Here is a 17,327-nt window from a genome sequence, read left to right as displayed (position 1 = left end):
GCACACTGTCGCCGGGGAGCAGTCAGCTCGTTTCACGACCTCAGGAGCAAGTGTGTTTTACAGCACACTAGCTAATTAGTGTCAGATCAGACACAAGACAACTGTGAGGCAAAGTAATGAGACTGCAAGCAGCCCAGCCAATGGCTCTATTTAAATGTAATGAGGCGGCTAATGACCCGCTAATAAGGCTGTTTATCTTGGGGAATGGAGGAAATGTATTCTTTACATTACAGCCGGCATAGCTATAAACTCTTTGTAACAATGCAATGTTTAATATTTTACATCATATATTCATTTGGGTTTTTCTGTCCAGATGGTTCTTGCATTTCATAACTGATCATATTCAGTTTTAATGAGGAAAAATAAATAAAAAGATCAAATCAGAACAAACAATAAAAAAAGCCTCTTTGATCCCGTTTTGATCAGACTAATCAAAGCAGGAGTGAATGTTGATAGAAGGAAGTGGCTGTGAGCTTTAGGAGGGCAGCTCTCTCAGACTGTGATAAATAACTATCACTGTAATGGGGTTGTGCTATACATTTGGAGTGGTTGCTTAAACAACACTGAGCAGCATCTTGTGGCAGGCTCAGTAAACATGGGCAGCAGTGTAACTGGTTATTTGTCAGAATGATTTATGCCTGCAAACATGCAGTAAAAACAAATTCCCAATGAAACTAAACAAGGGGGAAAGTTATCTTTTGTGACAGAGTGCACACAATTCTAGCTGACTTCACAGAGGCAAAAACTAGGTTGGGTCATGCTTGAGGTCTGTAAATGTGACGGCTCATGTGAATAAAAAATAATACGTGATTTTCACTATTTTTATACAACTATAGAGTAAGTATGTACTACTGAAGCAGACACAACATCTACAGATTGTTTTGATGTTAGATATGATGCTAACTTGATGCATTTTTAATAGGTTTTCATTTCACATGATTTTATAACAAGCAAAGCATGATTACCATACTTGTAAGCGACTTGTATCAAAGCACTGTACATGTAATGCCCAATGGGAGGAAGCAGAACAAAGTCTCAACTGTCGACTCCTCTTCTCTAAGACTCACACAAAGGTAATGCAAGAAGCTAGTTTACTAGAGCTCCTTCATATTAATAAGCATATCCCATCTTATTTGCTCTCAGCTGAAAGCCAGGCAGCGCCGCACATCAGAGAGCCGAGTTCTAATGGTGAGGTGAGAGCATTGTTCCTCTGTACTCGTCCGCAGGAAACACAAAACAGCACTCAGGCTTCCTTCTAAAGGTCGGCATCCCACTCACCTGCAGTAATGAGACCCGGTGTCAGTGCCAATCAAAGGCATGTCTGTCGTTTTGATGAAAACGCTCAGCGGTGTGCCGGTGTCGTTCGTAGGGGTGCGTGTGTTGGTACGGTACAAATTAGGGAAATCACTATGCTCATCACACCACCAAAGGGTGGGCTCCTGGGGGAAGAGCCACATGTTTCCACACTAGTAAGACATGTCAGACTGCATCTCTTCTGCCTCAGCTGACTGCTGCTCCTTTAAGAGGTGAGATCACCGGGCCGGGCACTGACTTAACCTCTGTCTGCTGAGGGAATGCCTCTGTGTCCCTTTACCCATTACATTATCCAAGCTTGAGAGTTACAACCATCATTTTTTAGGCTTGTTATGGCCACACTGGTTGCTCATTGTGAGCTTCTTTTCCCTCATGTGTGTATTTGTTGAATCATTTTTGGATAAGGAACATAAATAAGCCATTGTTTGTGTGCACAATGAGCCTTCAGAGATGGCATTAAGAGGACCCAGTGCAAGCGGTCCAAATTTCCACACATCAACATCTGCCATTTTAACACAATAGAGGCCAAACCCATCCCTTCTCCCTTATCGCTGTTTAATTTGAAGTGTTTCTCAAGCACTATGTATTCCGCGTCGTCCTTTAATGATTTAACTTTGCCGTGGTTGTAAGATGACTCGCAGGGGAGAGAGCTGCATTAAATAAATAACAGTGATAAAATGTAGACCTCATACATTTCAAAGCTAATGCAACTAGCGGTGCAATAGGAGCAGCTGCACACAGTCCTGGAGCGATAATTTGATTGATTTGTTGTGACAGCAGCCAAATAATTGAGAGTGAGAGGTGCTGCCGGAGATGAAGCGCAGTGCGAGGCAGCTTCGCCAGGCAGTCCCAGCTGATATGGCACCCGGGTTCTCATCTCTGCCATTGATATCTGCCACTGGTTTATTGTTTGTCTTCAATAAGCAGCTTGCAAATGTGTGGGGTTACTGCCTTTGTGACACTTTGGCGCGGGAAAAAAAATATCACCAATCAAAATGTACAGAGTAGCGATGAGAAGATTCAAATCAAACACACAAATTCACACTGGGGCTGAATCACAGGTTTACTGTACCTGCACATAGGAACACACACACACACACACACACACACACACACACACACACACACACACACACACACACACACACACACACACACACACACACACACACACTCTCCCACGAGACTCATGATTCATACTGTGATGTTCTCTTGAAGCCAAGATGTGAGCAAATGTTACCCCCTGGTGTTTCACTTGTTGAAGACATGCTAATGATTTGTTCTGAATTCAAGTTACAGATATTTCATAATTGCACAAAAATAACAGAACAAATGACGCACAGTGTATTTGAATATAGAGTGATATTGTTTTATGTACGTATCCCTGGATATTTTATATTTGACATCACAGTAGTTTCTTTTGTCTTAACCTTCTGGCTCCTGACTCGTGTTTGGTTTCTGTGGATGGTGGCAGTGTCACTCTGGTTCAGCCATGCCACAGGACAGCACAGCCACAGCCTGAAATAGAAATAAATAAATGGAGGGGGCGGGGGGGAAGTCTTTATGGCCGTGTGGAGGAGGACAATAATATTGTTAATCAGATGTGGCTGTGTCTACTCCTCCACAGCAAACCCTGACATCTGCCCTCACTGGTAAACACTGAGAGAGGCTTTTTGCAAACCTCCTGCCATAAACACACACTGTACAAGCCAGTGTCTCACTGTCCGCACTGTGGATGCACACAGTGTAGTGCATTTATTCAAATACATTTTGTAGTAGAAATTAAGTTTTTTGAATTTGTGGTTTTGATGCCACATTGACACATGACCCATTTTCAAACAACTTCCAATACCATTAATAATTAGGAACATGCAAATCAGTCAATTTTAATCAAGCTTCCTTTATTTTACTTAGCTTTTGAGATACAACAGAAAACCCTCTTAAGATGTAAATATGTTTTTAATTGTAAAACAGTGTGTTCCATTCTTCCAAATTCACAGTTTGCCATTGAAAAATATCACAGAAGGTGCCATAATTCAAACCTCAGCCAAATTAACTCTTTTTTTAATCTTACTTATTCTGGTATCCTTAATAAATAATCAGCATTTAAGTTTGTTGCATGGATGGATTAGACGTCCTAAGCAATTATGCCCAATCAATAGTGTTCATCTTTTAATCATAATAGCAATCAGCCTTTTGTTCCTGTTGAGTGGACCAGTCGATCAAGTCTGAGGTTTCAATAAATAAGCGAGTGGTGCATCTAATAAAGATTAGAATACATAATAGTGTGTTGTTTTCATTATATTTGTATAAAATGCTTCCAGTAAATGCTTTGACCACTTTGGCCCCAGAGTTGTTTTGGAGAAATTGCATCTAAGGTTTTTCCTCCCTTTTCTGACCACACTGTTTCCACAAGATTTGCTAAAGGTCTGTCATATTGCTGAGGCGCAATTCAGAGGCTTTCAGCAACAATCTGTAGTCAAGCATTTTAAATGAAAATTGATTTGTGATTTACATGGTCAGTGAGGGGAAAATGAACTTATGAAATGTTGTAAATGAAATATTAGACAAGGTGCAGTGGGAGAGAGCAGACAGAGATGGTAATCTTGTGGAACTGGAATTCCCGCCTGGCAGAACTGGGTGACATTTTACATTTATCTGTGTTCTGCATGAGTTGTAATGTTAATGGTAATTTTATGGGACTGAACCGGAATGAAAATGGTGTTATCACCGATTGCTTCAAATGTGGAATTGTGTAAAGTAGCACAGCTGCATCCTTTATTTCCCATTCCCCAGTAATGTGAGTTATTGCATGATCTGTTCTCTGAGGTTGAATGTGAGTATTCAGCCTCTTTTTATCTGTCTTTCTACTCAGAGTGCCTTAAATCACACACCTCTGCCACAGGATGAAATACACACACTGCTGGATCTTACATATTAGTATAAAGCCCACATTTGTTTTTGAATTTTCATCCATCCCTTCAGTAGGTGTTTGCTTTGTAAATACTTTCCCACATCACAAAAATAACAAATTATTGGATTTTAATGGCTGTTTCCTCACAAATTGTTACTTTTATAATTGCCTAATATGAATGATAATGTATTCGATAAAACTAAATTAAAACTACTCTATGTACAGCATCAATTTAATATGTGCTCACTTTCAAAATAACATTATAATTTGATGTAACATATTTTCAATATGGATCTATCATGGACTTAATAATACAAGCGAATCAATGTAGCATTACGCACTAATCAATACTAACACTCAGCCCAGATGTTCTAATTTTGATCGATACCTTTTGCAGTGAATGTTTCCTATTCCCTCTCTGGCCGTGTACAGCTTGTATGGATTTTCATACAGCTCGCTCCTCCATGTTTGAAAGAGAAAAGAAGCAAAGAAATGAGTAGAACAAACAAAGTGGTGGTGCAGCAGCAGTCTGGATCACACAGAGGTCATTTTTAAACACAGCTCTCCAGTGTCCCGTGTGTGAAACCAAAGAGTCCGCGGTGACATTTGTCAGCAGATGGTATGGAACCAAACCCCTCGCCAGCGGGGACGTCTTAGCCGCTGCTAAAAGCTATCTGTGGTTACTAATTGCTGACCAGGGCCTAATTACCTTAATTAATGGCCGAGGTATCTGGGGGCCAGATTTGTGGGGGCTTTTATGAGTATCAGTGCAGCTTAAAAGGTCCCGTAGGAGGCCTGAGGAGTGTGTAAAGTCCCGTGGGTGCTATTTCTGGACTAACAGCAGACACATCACAGATGGATCCTGTGGCAGAACAGGGCGGCATGTTTGGGGAGAGAGATATCTGTTACCTACACATCAGAAGTAAACCTCACTTAGGCGTGAGAGGAAAAAAGGCTTTTCTTGCCTTTTCTCTCTGAACGTATATTCTACGTTTTTCATGTTTTACACACAAGCCCGTTTCCTGAATTGCACAGCCGTAATTCACAATGACAAAGTAGACTTGGCACCTTTTTCCACAGGCCGTGGGGGGTTTTGTTCAGTGAGCTCTCACTGTGAAATTAGCCCTGGTACTTTCATTTTCCAGCTGCAGTGAAATGGTTAAAAGACACAGATCAGCCAGTATGAAAATAGAACTGATTCAACAAAATCTCCTGCTCCCCCTTGCTTGCTCCTCACCCATCCAGAAAAAAAACCCTCCTGCCTATTCTCCCATTTCCCCCTTTTTTTGTCTCCCCTACCCTATTCTCACCCCTCCCCCAACCCCGTAAGGCACCGTGTCCGCATCTGAAGAAGGCTTGTAAGTTTCAGGTGCATACATTTCTTTTGATGATATATTGTCCCGGTGCGGAATTTCATTTACTGCCGCTGCCCTTTGCTGAACCTGTTGCTAGTCAGTGAGCACGATAAGCGTATAAGTAGCATGCTACTTCATTCATCATACATCGTTCTGGGCTCTCAAATATCTCATATGCGATTCAGGAAGAAACTACTAAACCGGCACAAAGGATCCCACCAGGATCAGCTGAGGTTCCATTAAACGCTGTGTACAAAATGCAGCCCAGTTGCTACTTGTTATCAAATACACGTTTTCACTGTTGCATCTGCGAAACATTAGCCTTCATTTCATGGTGTACACATTGTTTATGTAGCGTGGGGGGAAAATGTATCTCAAGTGCAGTGCTCGTGTTGTACATAATTCCGTTCACATTGCATTTTGAGTGCATGCATTTCGAAATCTGTTTTTTCCCTCAATCATAGTGGCCGCCCTGTGTTGTATTAAACAGCATTAATAATCACAAGAGGCTCAGTGTCACTCAGAAGTCTCTACATCACTAAGGCAGACAGTGTTGTGCTGCTGGGCATGTTGTGCTGTGTGAAAGTGCTTACACGCTCCCTCAGACAACCAAAGGGAATAATTAAAGACAGAAGATGGAGGCAGAAGAATGGAAAGCAAATCCCATTGTTTGGGGTTATTTCATCCCACTGAATTTCTTTTTCTCACTTTCTTTTCGCTCTCTTCTCACATTCCTCCCCAAATGCACTGTGGGTATGTGGCACGCTATCAAAAGCATATGTAAGCGAAGCGGCGCAGAACGAAACCCCTATGATGTCCTCCCCATACCCACATTGTCTTTTGATTATTCTACAATCATTTTATATCTTGTGTAAGTTGGGGAGGAAGGGAAGGCTTACTAATGCCATAATCTACAACACTGTAGCTGCTCAGAAACCACAATGCAAGATGTGTTTTAGACAATTTGAAAACTACGGTAATAGTGTAATTTCTTTAAGCCCTCGATGTCTAAGTTGTTACCAAAATAATCCACAATGAAATTCAAATTTAAGGTGAACTAGACTATTAAAGCAACTCTACTACACTCCATTTTCTCCAGCAGTAAATGTAGCCCCTCAATCTCTCTCAGCTTTTACTGTCAGTCAGAGAGCACTCAGTCATCTCCGTGCATCAGGCCCGCAATATTGATTTTTCCACCCACAGAAACAGCCGCATGAACATACATTTTGCATGAGGCAAACTCGCAGCCTCCGCTTTGGTCTGACGACACATGATTGGACCATGAACACGCTGTAAGAACCCAGTCTGTCCTGCAAGGCAGACAAGCAGGGGGGGGGGGGTCCAACACCTTGTGGACTCTGAAGGACAAATGCAAGGGACCCCTCTCTGGTCACCAAAGAATTACAGACAGAATTTAAAAGGAGAGAGAACCTTCTCTGACCAAAAGAAGGGGGGTATGTGTTCAAAAGAGTTTGTGTTATCTTTCATTTAGAAGTGTCGGACACATTGCATAGCAGTAAAGAGAAATTCTTGAAATTTGAAACCATTGAAACTTCCAGGACATTTGTAAATCAAGATTCATAACATAAATGTTGAGGTATCTAATCATAAATATTTCCTAAAACAAAGGGCAAATATTTCATTGAATACGTTTTTTTTACTAAATAACTACATTGCAGACAGTCGACTAACTTCACTGATTAACAAATCTTCAAGCAGAGAAAGTTCAATTCATTTTTTTAATTAACTTTAAATAGATTAAACATTCAAACTGTTATCCTCATTAGAAGTTGTATTGGACATTACTGGCTACCATAAGCTTTGTATATTCTCTCTAAGGAAGAAAACCATGATATTAAACCAGGCATTACTTTGCTTGGGCCCCCTGGATCTCTGTCAAGGGCCCCTAAAAGTCCCTGGGCCACACTTTGGAAATCAATAACATGGCGTAAGCAACACACGAAAGGGCAACATTATCGAGCACACAGGGATTTTCTTGTGTGTGTAACATCTCCATGGAGAGGATTTGATTCTTTGAAATGCTTCCCCCAGAGTGAGAATTCTACAACACAGCTTGATATTGCCTTGCATCACAAAGTGAAAGCATTATCTCTGGATCCCTACAAGCGATGTGGTTTACTCTTTAAAATCCTGTGGCTCTGCGACTCCACTCAAATCTTAACTGCCTATATATCTTTTTTTATATATCTTTTTTTGTGTATTCACTGAGTTCCCCCTGCAGCAGGACTGAAACACTGGTATTGCCTACTGAGGCTCTTCGTAATGTTTTTGTTCCCCGGTTGTTTCTTCAACGTTTCATTTCCTCCATGTTTATTCCAGCCCTTTCTATAGCAGGGATCTGTTTTCATTTTTCTTTGTTAAGCTACCAATTGTATGGATCATTGTTACAAGGAAAACACCAATTTGTTTTCCATGTTGTCAGAAGATAAAATGGTATACTTGTTTTATTAGAAGATACAATTCAAGCAATTTAGCAACTAATCCTGTCCCATGATCTTAACAAGAAGAATATAACACATTATGGCATCAATAATGATGATCCAATAAGATGCTGCGTAAAGTGATAATATATTATGCGCACTTCTACTTTTAATATTTTAGACACATTTTTCGAATACTTTTTCAATGCAGGACTCATATATTGTTAATATATATGGATTTCACAGTACTGTTATTTGTAAAGGTTTACACTAGAACAACAGAAACCCACGATTGGCAGATTGACCCTAATGCAAATGTTTTGTCACGTCGGACGAGTGTTCTTAGTGAAAATACAATTCAGCAGTGAACCGGACAATTGTGTGCAGAAACAATGTTGCTACCCACTTCATCAGTGTGCGAGTGCTCAGATCTAATCCGCAGAGTAAAAATGACCTTCCTTTGACCACCTTTGTAATTACCAGATCTCATGCAGTCTAAATCTCCTTACCTCCAGTTGAGTAATTATCAGTGTGACTCTCTGAAAAGGCAATTGAGACAGTGCTTTATGGACTCCCATAGTGGAACGTGAGGCAGAGCAGTAATGGGGAGCTTGTTTGTCCCCTCTTGTTAGAGAGCGACAGCTGTGTTTAGACTCAAGCAGTGCCTTAAAAATACAGAGCAAGTCACATTGGATTTCATTAACTCCTGACTGCAGCTTCTGATCTGCTCTTAAATTGCAGCACGCCTCAATTCCGCCAAAGACGTTCAGTATTGCAATTAGGCATGAATTCCTGTCATGATTGAATTATATATCTGTGCTGAGTATATGAGCGGATATATCAGAAGCAATAACTTAACAAAAGCATACAGTGAGTGCTTCATTTGTGTAAAGCACCTGTGTTGAAAGGTGCTTTATAAATAAACTTGCCTTGCCTTGCACACTTACTGAGTTTGCATAAAACTATTCATACTACTCAATACATTGTCTTCAAGGTTTTCACATTATGTTCTCCTTTTTGATTCCCTTTATGTTGAATTCCTGAGAACATGAGGCAATCACATGTGTTCTTTATTCTGTATGAAGCATACCCATTGAATGCAATAAAAGATGGTCAAAGCCCTTTTATGTACACATTACTGTATGAGTGTAGCCTCTCTTTGTGTTGGCCTTGACTGGGCCTTTTTAAAAGGGCCATTATATGATGGGCAGTTGATTGATTATCAATTGTCTAAAAGTTTGCCCTGAATCTACCTGCACACAAACCAAAGATAATATTACTGTTCGGGAATAGGTGTTGTGCGTTGGGAGGAAAACAAGGAGTCGAATCAGCCCCAGAGAGAAAAGTGCTGTAATAGGGGGGCTGGCAGGGACTACTGAGATAGCGCTGGTAATGAGAGAGCAGGCTGCTTCCCCCCACCTTCACTCCTCAACCGCACAGGAAACAAAAATAGCATTTTGTCTGACGAATGAGCCGGCTTTGACCTAGCCTTTCGACCTCTGACAATCAGTCTCGCTTCGTCCTCCAGTTCTTCAGAAGCCGGGGCCGGGACAGTCACAGATAACAGTTGATTTCTTCCGTGGCACTAAAAAGAAAAGAGAGATGGCAGACACTTTCTCAGAGCACTGAGGTCGGAGACTTCTCAGTGCTGGAGTCTCTTAGTCCCATAAGATTTTTGTTAAATGGTTAAATGGAGCATAAAATACCACAGCTCAGCGTGCATCTGATCATTTAGCTTCACGACTTCCCTCTATGATCTGGCTCATTCCTCATTATAAACATTAGCATAGGAGAGTTGTGACAACAGTGAACGTGGGACCCCTTGCTCTAACACCCCCCTCGGGCGTCATGATCAAGTGGGAGCGCTGCTTGCACCACAGTCGGAGAAGTAGTGAATATGAACAACAAAGAGACAGTGGGAGATATAATGAGCAGTGTAGGAGCCCCGGCAGCCTTTTGCCCTCTCTCCATCATAAGTGAAGCTACCACTCTCCTCCTCGGCCCCGTGTCTGCTCGAGGAAGGAGCACAAACAATTAGCTGAGACAAGCCGCTTGGATTATGTGCTCAACCAAAGCAATCAGACAGCTGTGGTTAAAAGAATGAGCTTCAGAATGCCAGTTGCCCTGTTAGAGGGGAAGGCAGGGTCAGCGGCCCTGACAGTCTTAACAAGATGACAGAATTTATAAAGCACTGCTGTTAAAGAATATAGTACCTGCGGTGTAGCCCTTATAATAAGGCCACATGGGGCTTCTTCCATATTCCCTCTGTATTTGTTTTCTTTTGCCTCATATTTTTTTGTTGTACCTCTTGTTTCTCGGCGTAATGGTTAGCGCTGCAGGAAATTCTCCGATCGTCTTTGATCTTCGCCTGGTTCCGATAATTTTTTGACAGAAATCTCATTTTATAACCCCCCCCCCCCCCCCCCCCAATCCTTTGTTTTTCTCCGTCTTTGTTCCCTCTTATACCGTCTTTAAATAGGGCTAACATTTTGTCGTTGTGAAGTTGCAATAGGAAAAGAGCCCGGTCCTGTCAGGGGCTCGGCGCTCACTAGATAACTTGCCCGAACATTTGAAGTGAGAATTGGACTCTTGCCGTTTGCTCAGGTGATATATAATTCATGATGGGGGTTTGAGAGAGGTGTCAATGTGTCAGGAGGTAGAAGAAATGTAAAAGTGTAGTGTTTACTGGCCAAGAGACACTGGCTTTCTTTTGCCGACTTCTGCAGAGTGAAGGAAGTGGAGGATGATCTGATGTTCATCAAATGTTCATACGTGCCTGTCCTGCAGTCCAAGTGACCACACTAATCAAAGACTTGTCTGCCCTGATCTTTTATCCATATTTTATGAGGCAACCGTACTTAAATTATTTAAGTGCATTGATTCTGTATGTATACAAGCATGTCTACGCCTTGCTTGGCTGCATTATCAATAGCTGTTCACAAACACTCTTTTGTTATCCAGTCCTTTGTGTTTCAAGTTTTGAGTATAGTGCATTGTTTATGTGCTTTCTCATAATGCTGTAGATAGGTTTGAGTCTTTCAACATAGTTAAAAAACATTGTACCTTTTTTGGAATTGAAAGGCTTTTTTTCTCCTTTTTTATATCAAAATAAAATTCCAATGTTTTAGTTCTTTAACAATTATTTTAAAGTTGAATTCTCTACCAGTTTGTTGCTTTTAAGATAGTGGACTTAAAGATAATAATAATTTTCTTTTTTCCTTTCAATCCTTTTTCCATATAATCTCTAGATAGGATACTTTAGAGTTCAAGATTAAATATTAAGATAAAGATCAGGTTATGTCCCCTCCAAGCTGCATTATCTTCTAAAACACTTTGGATTCTGTCATCTGTTTTATTCATCCATTTATTAAAGCTGTAACATTACAGTCAGAATAACTGAACTAAAGTCATTATATGAACAATATATTCTAAAAGACTATGATCTGTGAATTACCATATACAGAACAGTTTTTCTTTATGGAATATAGCTCCTTTTAAGGATTTCCCAGTGTGTTTGGCTGAGAAAAGGCTGTCAGCAGCTCTCTAAATGTGTGTATAAAAACACTTTTCTATCCATTATATCTGTGTGGAAACTCAGTTTGTCCTTTTTACTGCTGTGAAGGTCAGCTTAGATGTTGTTTCTGGCTCAATTCTCCACGCATAGTATTACTGTTGATACTTTTAGTATTATTTGTTTTCTGTGTGTTGGTATGGATACACTGTATGTGTGGACTGATAGAAGATCCACCATATTCCGTAATGAGATGTTATCGAGTGAACTGACTGCCATTGAAAACCACCATGAAGTTGAGGTGCACCTGCACACCATATTTCTATTCTATATTATATCTGAGGTAGACACTCTGGGGCCATGGGAGTATTTGCATGCTGGTGTGGCTGCGGCCCGGCTCACCCTGAGTGTTAACCGTTTTTTTTAAACAGCATAAAAATGTATAAGCATTTAAACGTAGAAATTAGGTTCTAATGGTGAGCCATTATTGGATCCAATTAGTTAATGGGTTTATTTCTGAAGTCTTCCAGTGAAGATGGATGTCTCTTTCCTATGAGATTTTAAGCCATTAAACCAAAGATTCTGACATTCTCCAATTGACAATGAAGACTTTTGGCTCCAGAGAGAGCAATTATATCAGTCAGGCTTGATAGCTTTGTCCTCCAACTAGCTAAATTAAATTCACAGACTCTATCATGCAAGCTAAAAACCCTGGAGGACCTTGTTGTGGCTCCATGCAATTTACATCTGTCTCCCGGTATGCATCCTATGCATCCCACACCTCCATGTGTATATGTATCTGGGGTGTTAGCATATTCTTCAAATAATGAGGACTTTCTGTTTATATGCAGAAAAAAATGTTGTCAATCCCATTTTCATTTGCGTATGTTACAGTATATGTCGAGAGTTCAGGTCGCCAGCACAACAATGAACCAAATAACTCTCGTTTTTTTCATCAACAGCTACCTCAACTCTGAACTCCCAGCTCCAACACCTGCAGCAGCTCCAGCAGATGCAGCAGCACCACCACCAGCAGCAGCAGCAACAACAACAACAGCAGCAACAGATCCAACAGATCCAACACCATCACCAACAGACCCTCTCCCACAGCCACAATGCGCTGCAATCCCAGCATCACATGACCCCGCCCAGCCAGCAGCAGACCTCCATCCCCTCTCCGGGCTCAACCTGCTCCTCCACCTCTGGACACCAGCAGCACTCCCCACCCCACCGGCCCAACCACTCCCCGGCCCGCAGCCTTCCTTCGCCCGTCACCCCACCCATGCCTCTGTCGGTGAGTTCATAACCTGCACCAATCCAACTCTTACTGTACTAATACCTACGTTTGTGAAAAGGCCTCATGGTGTTTTGGTCTATTAGTTTTTATATTTTTTGGTGAAAAAAAATGGTTTCTCTCACTGCAACTGATGGATCATATTTATTTGTGTAAAGTAACATGAGGTTAAAGATACATAATGCCTCTAAGCTATCATTTGAGATGGTCATAAAAGAAAAAACTATAAGTGTAGATTGCTACTTCTGACATATACCGGATTATATTACTTAATATGTTATCTGGTATCAACAATACTGATCCACTATGTTAAGGCTTAGTTTTATTCGTATTCACTAGTTAATGGTCTTAATACTTGCTAGGGCTATAGATACAGTGATACGAGACTACATATCTTTTTAGATTTTTAAATGCTTCCATATGGCATAAGTGTTTCCGAGTTTTATAGGCTGCATTACACTTAAGGTTTACCAAACTGCCCTAATGCTTGCTATTGTACACTACACAGATTAAAGGCTCCAAGAAGTGATCAGTTGAATTTACCCAATTCATGTCATTTTCCATTTAAAGTGAATGGAGTACATACAGAATACTAAGCGAATGAATTCATAGTAAACTAGATTTGTAATTCCTGCAAATCTCCACTTAAAAAACCAAAGTGCTGCTTAAGCAGTTTGCTATACACTTGATTTTCTGTCAGCACTTGATCCTAATCAAGAGGCAGCTTTGGAATGGAGGCTGTCAATGTGGAGCTATTATGCATCTTGTTGCTGAAGCCTTGACGCATTTGATCACATCCAACCACGCGAGAGTCACGACTCGCTCGGGAGGAATTCTGAGGTGATCTAAGCTTTCCGGCTATAATCAGTCCCTTAATCTTCGCTGCTCTTCCTACTCAACCTCCTTTTTAGTCACCGTGTACGTCCATCTATCTCTGCTGCTCTGTCCGTCTGGCTGTCAGTGTGTGACGATAATAACCTATTTTATATCCCTGTGGTTTCATTTCTGGTGGAGACTGGCCAGGGTCGCCTTTCTGTCCCTGGTCACATTCATCAGCGTCAGACCCTTATTGGGTTGTGGTGCAACCTTCTTTATGGCCAAGATGAGTTGGGCTATTTGTTTCCCCCTCGCAGCCCTCTCCGGCCCTGTCACGGCCTAGTGAGACTCAGCAGGAAAAACAGCCTCTGGATTTAATGGGCTCCCGCTACATCGCACCAAACACACTGTCCAGTCTGACTGTGGATACTGACCAACATACCGATTCACACATCACGCCTGCATCAGGCAATGTACAAAGACCTTGGATGAGAGATGCACTACAAATAGACTACTAATACATCTCTGATTTAACTTTGTTACATTTCCTGGAATATGTGAAAATGTCTCTGTGACTCACAAAGACAGCAGGGGTGCTCTAGCTCTCTGCAATAACAACACTGAGACCCTTAGCTTTAAACAGATTGTCTTCTTCTAAACGTAGCAGGGAGGCTGATTATGATGACTGAGGACAGAGCTCCCTGAGGGGGGCAAAGAGGCCACATCAGGTATCATTAAGATATTGGCTCATCAAATAGGATTATGGAATATGTGTGTGTGTGGGAGGGGGGGGGGTAGCAAGGAGAAGAATGGCCGTAAAAGGTTTAGTTTCTCTGGGTCAGTGCTGGTGTTTTCAAAGAGTGTGTCACCCAGCGAGGGGCTCGCCCAAGGACAGGTCGCAGCCACAGCACCCACTCAAGGCTGCAATAGGATTTAAACAGCGGCTCCGCCCCTCTCCACCGTCTGGGACAGTGATTGGATTTTCAGACTCAGAATCAGTGAGCGACTAACAGGTTAATTCACTTTTTACGTTTTTAATTCTGGGAAACTCCCTGAAAAGAGATTTTGTCACAAACTCGTGAATTGTCACCATGATCTTCCTTTTTTTTTATTATAAGTGAAGACATAAGGACATTTCTGGTGTTTCCATGCTTCACCCAGAGTTGATTCCCATAATATAATCAGCATTAAACAGATAGCACCCATATTTCCTATTTGTATTATTCACACGTGCAGAGTCACTCAGCCAGAATCCTACAGCACAGAGCTGCTGAGAAACAAACACTCATTATGTTCCAATTAATGTCTCATTGTAATTATCTTCTCATGGGAGGTGTGATCTTCTTCGTCAAGCCAAAGTGAGGAAATCCTGAGCATTCATTACATCCCTCGTGTTTTTAGTGTTTTAAATTTGTGGAACATAATTCATTAATAGGCTCATAAATATCCTGATTATACAAATACAAATCACACCCCAACAGACCCCTTGAGTCAGTGGTGTGAACTCAAATTAAATCTGCTAATTTGGTTAAGCAGAGTAAGAATGTGCCTTTGCACCCCGCCCTCTCTGCTCCCCATGCAGAGTACAGTAAGATGCGGCCCGTTGGCTGCCTGGAATAGCCACCACAGTGATGACAAATAGACGGGGGGAGATTATGAAATTTGCTTAAGTGTGTTAATGGGCTGATTGCGGGAGCCCGTTGGATTTCGCTGGAAGTTGATTGATTAGAGCTGCGGGTTTTCTCCACGCCCGGAGAGCTCAGGGATTTGACGGGGTAAAGGCGCTCGCCAAGTCTGTTACACCGGAATTGATCTTAATTAGATCTGAAAGACCTGCCACAGCAGAATGGTCGCGGCGATTAAAATGAAAAACAGGAGAAATTACTGATCAAATTAATCATAATGTCGGGCTACAGCTGTAGGTCTGGTGTAATTTGCCACTCCAGTGAGTTACATCAGCCCAGGCAGGGAGAGGAGAGGTAGTACATACTGATCCGTGGCAGCGGGAAGCTTAGGCCAGCCTATCAACTCTCTTATTCCAGTTCCTGTGCCCCGGACCCACATGACCCTGCTGCGCCATCCAGTGGAGCCCCCACATCTCTCCCTGGCTCTGATACAATTGCTCCTTCTTCCCTTTTAGCCAAATCCGTCTACATTATGTCTTTCTTCATTGAAGAGCAACGTCTTCAACACTGCTGCTCTTGTCACGGCCGTTCTGTCACCGGCATGTTGTGTGTTAGCTAATAGCCTCTGACCTTGGTCCAGTGTCTGGCTGGCTGGTTGTTGGGGGGAGGGGGGGGTTGTGTCATGGCAGAGAGATGGAGGCGTCCTTCTTTCCTCCTCTGTCAGACTCCTGCCGTCTGTCTGCGCGTCTGCCTCTACTCCTCTCCGCAGTCGTCTCCTTGATCGCTGTCAGAGCCCCACACTGGGCCTGTCCACTCTCCATCCGCACACTCATAGGGGTAATTACAGCCTAGGGGCCTGCCTCCCATCCCCGTGCTCCACAATTTACCACCAAAGCGTCCACAGACATCTCTCTCCTTCCCCACTGCACCCCGACATCACAGGACCGCGGGGCCTCAGACCCACAAGTGCTGCAATTACCTGAGCCTCCCCTCTATCCTTTTCTCTCTCTCCGTCTATTCTCTCTTTCTCTCTCCTCTCCCCTCTCTACACCTTGGCTCCCTCACTATTCCCTGGCAATCAGCCTTCATTAGAAGCCTCTGGTGAAAACCCATCGTCACCAAGGTCAGCGACTGCCAACCACAGTGGCCTTTCAGAGGCTGGGCTGTCTGCACTCTCCATCTCTTCTCACCTCCTTGCCATTCTCTCCACCTCCTCCTCCTCCTCCTCCTCTTCCCATTCACTCCACCATCCAACTCGAGTCCTGGGCCCATCTCTGACGCTTTTGTCTCCAGCTGAGGCCCCTTCAGACACTCATGTCACTGTTTTCCGCTGCAGTGCACTTTTACTTATGTCACCCGCTGTTAAAATCACCACTGTCCAATTTGCTCAAAATGTCTCTTTTTTTATGGCCTGTCTCAGCCATTATATTAACATGTGTATTAAATGAGCCCTGCACATCGATTAATTGATTTTCCAGATCAGCACCACGTCTATTCAATTTAGCGAAACAGGCTTCCATCATTTCATGGGGTATTAAATCCAAATTAAAATGACATGCTCAAATGTAGACCCAATGGCTCACAGTGAGGCTTGTCGATGAAACTGGCAACATTTAAGTTGGGAAAATAGTCCATTATCTATAAAACATCTCATGACTCAACTGTGATTTCTGTTGTATGAAAAAAAAAAAAGCTCACAGAGGTTATTCATAGAATTGTACAGATGTTTTACATATTGCATATAATTGAGAGCTAATTTGTTATTTTAATTTTAGTCAAATGTATTTGATAATGAGGGTGCTCAAGTCATGTGCTTCTAAATTTATTAAGTATTTCTCCAAGTCTAAAAAAAAACATTCAGATAATCCTGTGGGTAGATAAATTGTTCAAAAACGTCATTCAAAAGTGTCTTAGGGGGTTGGGCTACAGAAATCAAAGTATTTCCTCAAATGTTGTATCTTACGTTAAACATTTATATTAAGGCAAAGTTGCAAAAAATCTGAATACATTTGAGCTGTATGAAGTCTCTCATTTGGACATTATCTATGACAACTGTT

The 17,327-nt window shown here is 42.0% G+C and overlaps 1 protein-coding gene across 1 annotated transcript in view; it reads left to right on the top strand.

Annotated features, from left to right (window-relative positions):
• pou6f2 (POU class 6 homeobox 2) overlaps positions 1–17,327 on the top strand; it is a 70,086-nt gene that overhangs the window by 26,307 nt on the left and 26,452 nt on the right. The window contains exon 6 of the mRNA XM_079662344.1: positions 12,498–12,829. Coding sequence (XP_079518470.1) covers positions 12,498–12,829 — 332 coding nt within the window. The remainder of the gene's footprint in view (positions 1–12,497; positions 12,830–17,327) is intronic.

Source organism: Notothenia rossii (assembly GCF_949606895.1).
Source record: "Notothenia rossii genome assembly, chromosome: 12".
In the NCBI taxonomy this organism is placed as follows: Eukaryota; Metazoa; Chordata; class Actinopteri; order Perciformes; family Nototheniidae; genus Notothenia; species Notothenia rossii.
This window is presented reverse-complemented; position numbering and strand designations above follow the sequence as displayed.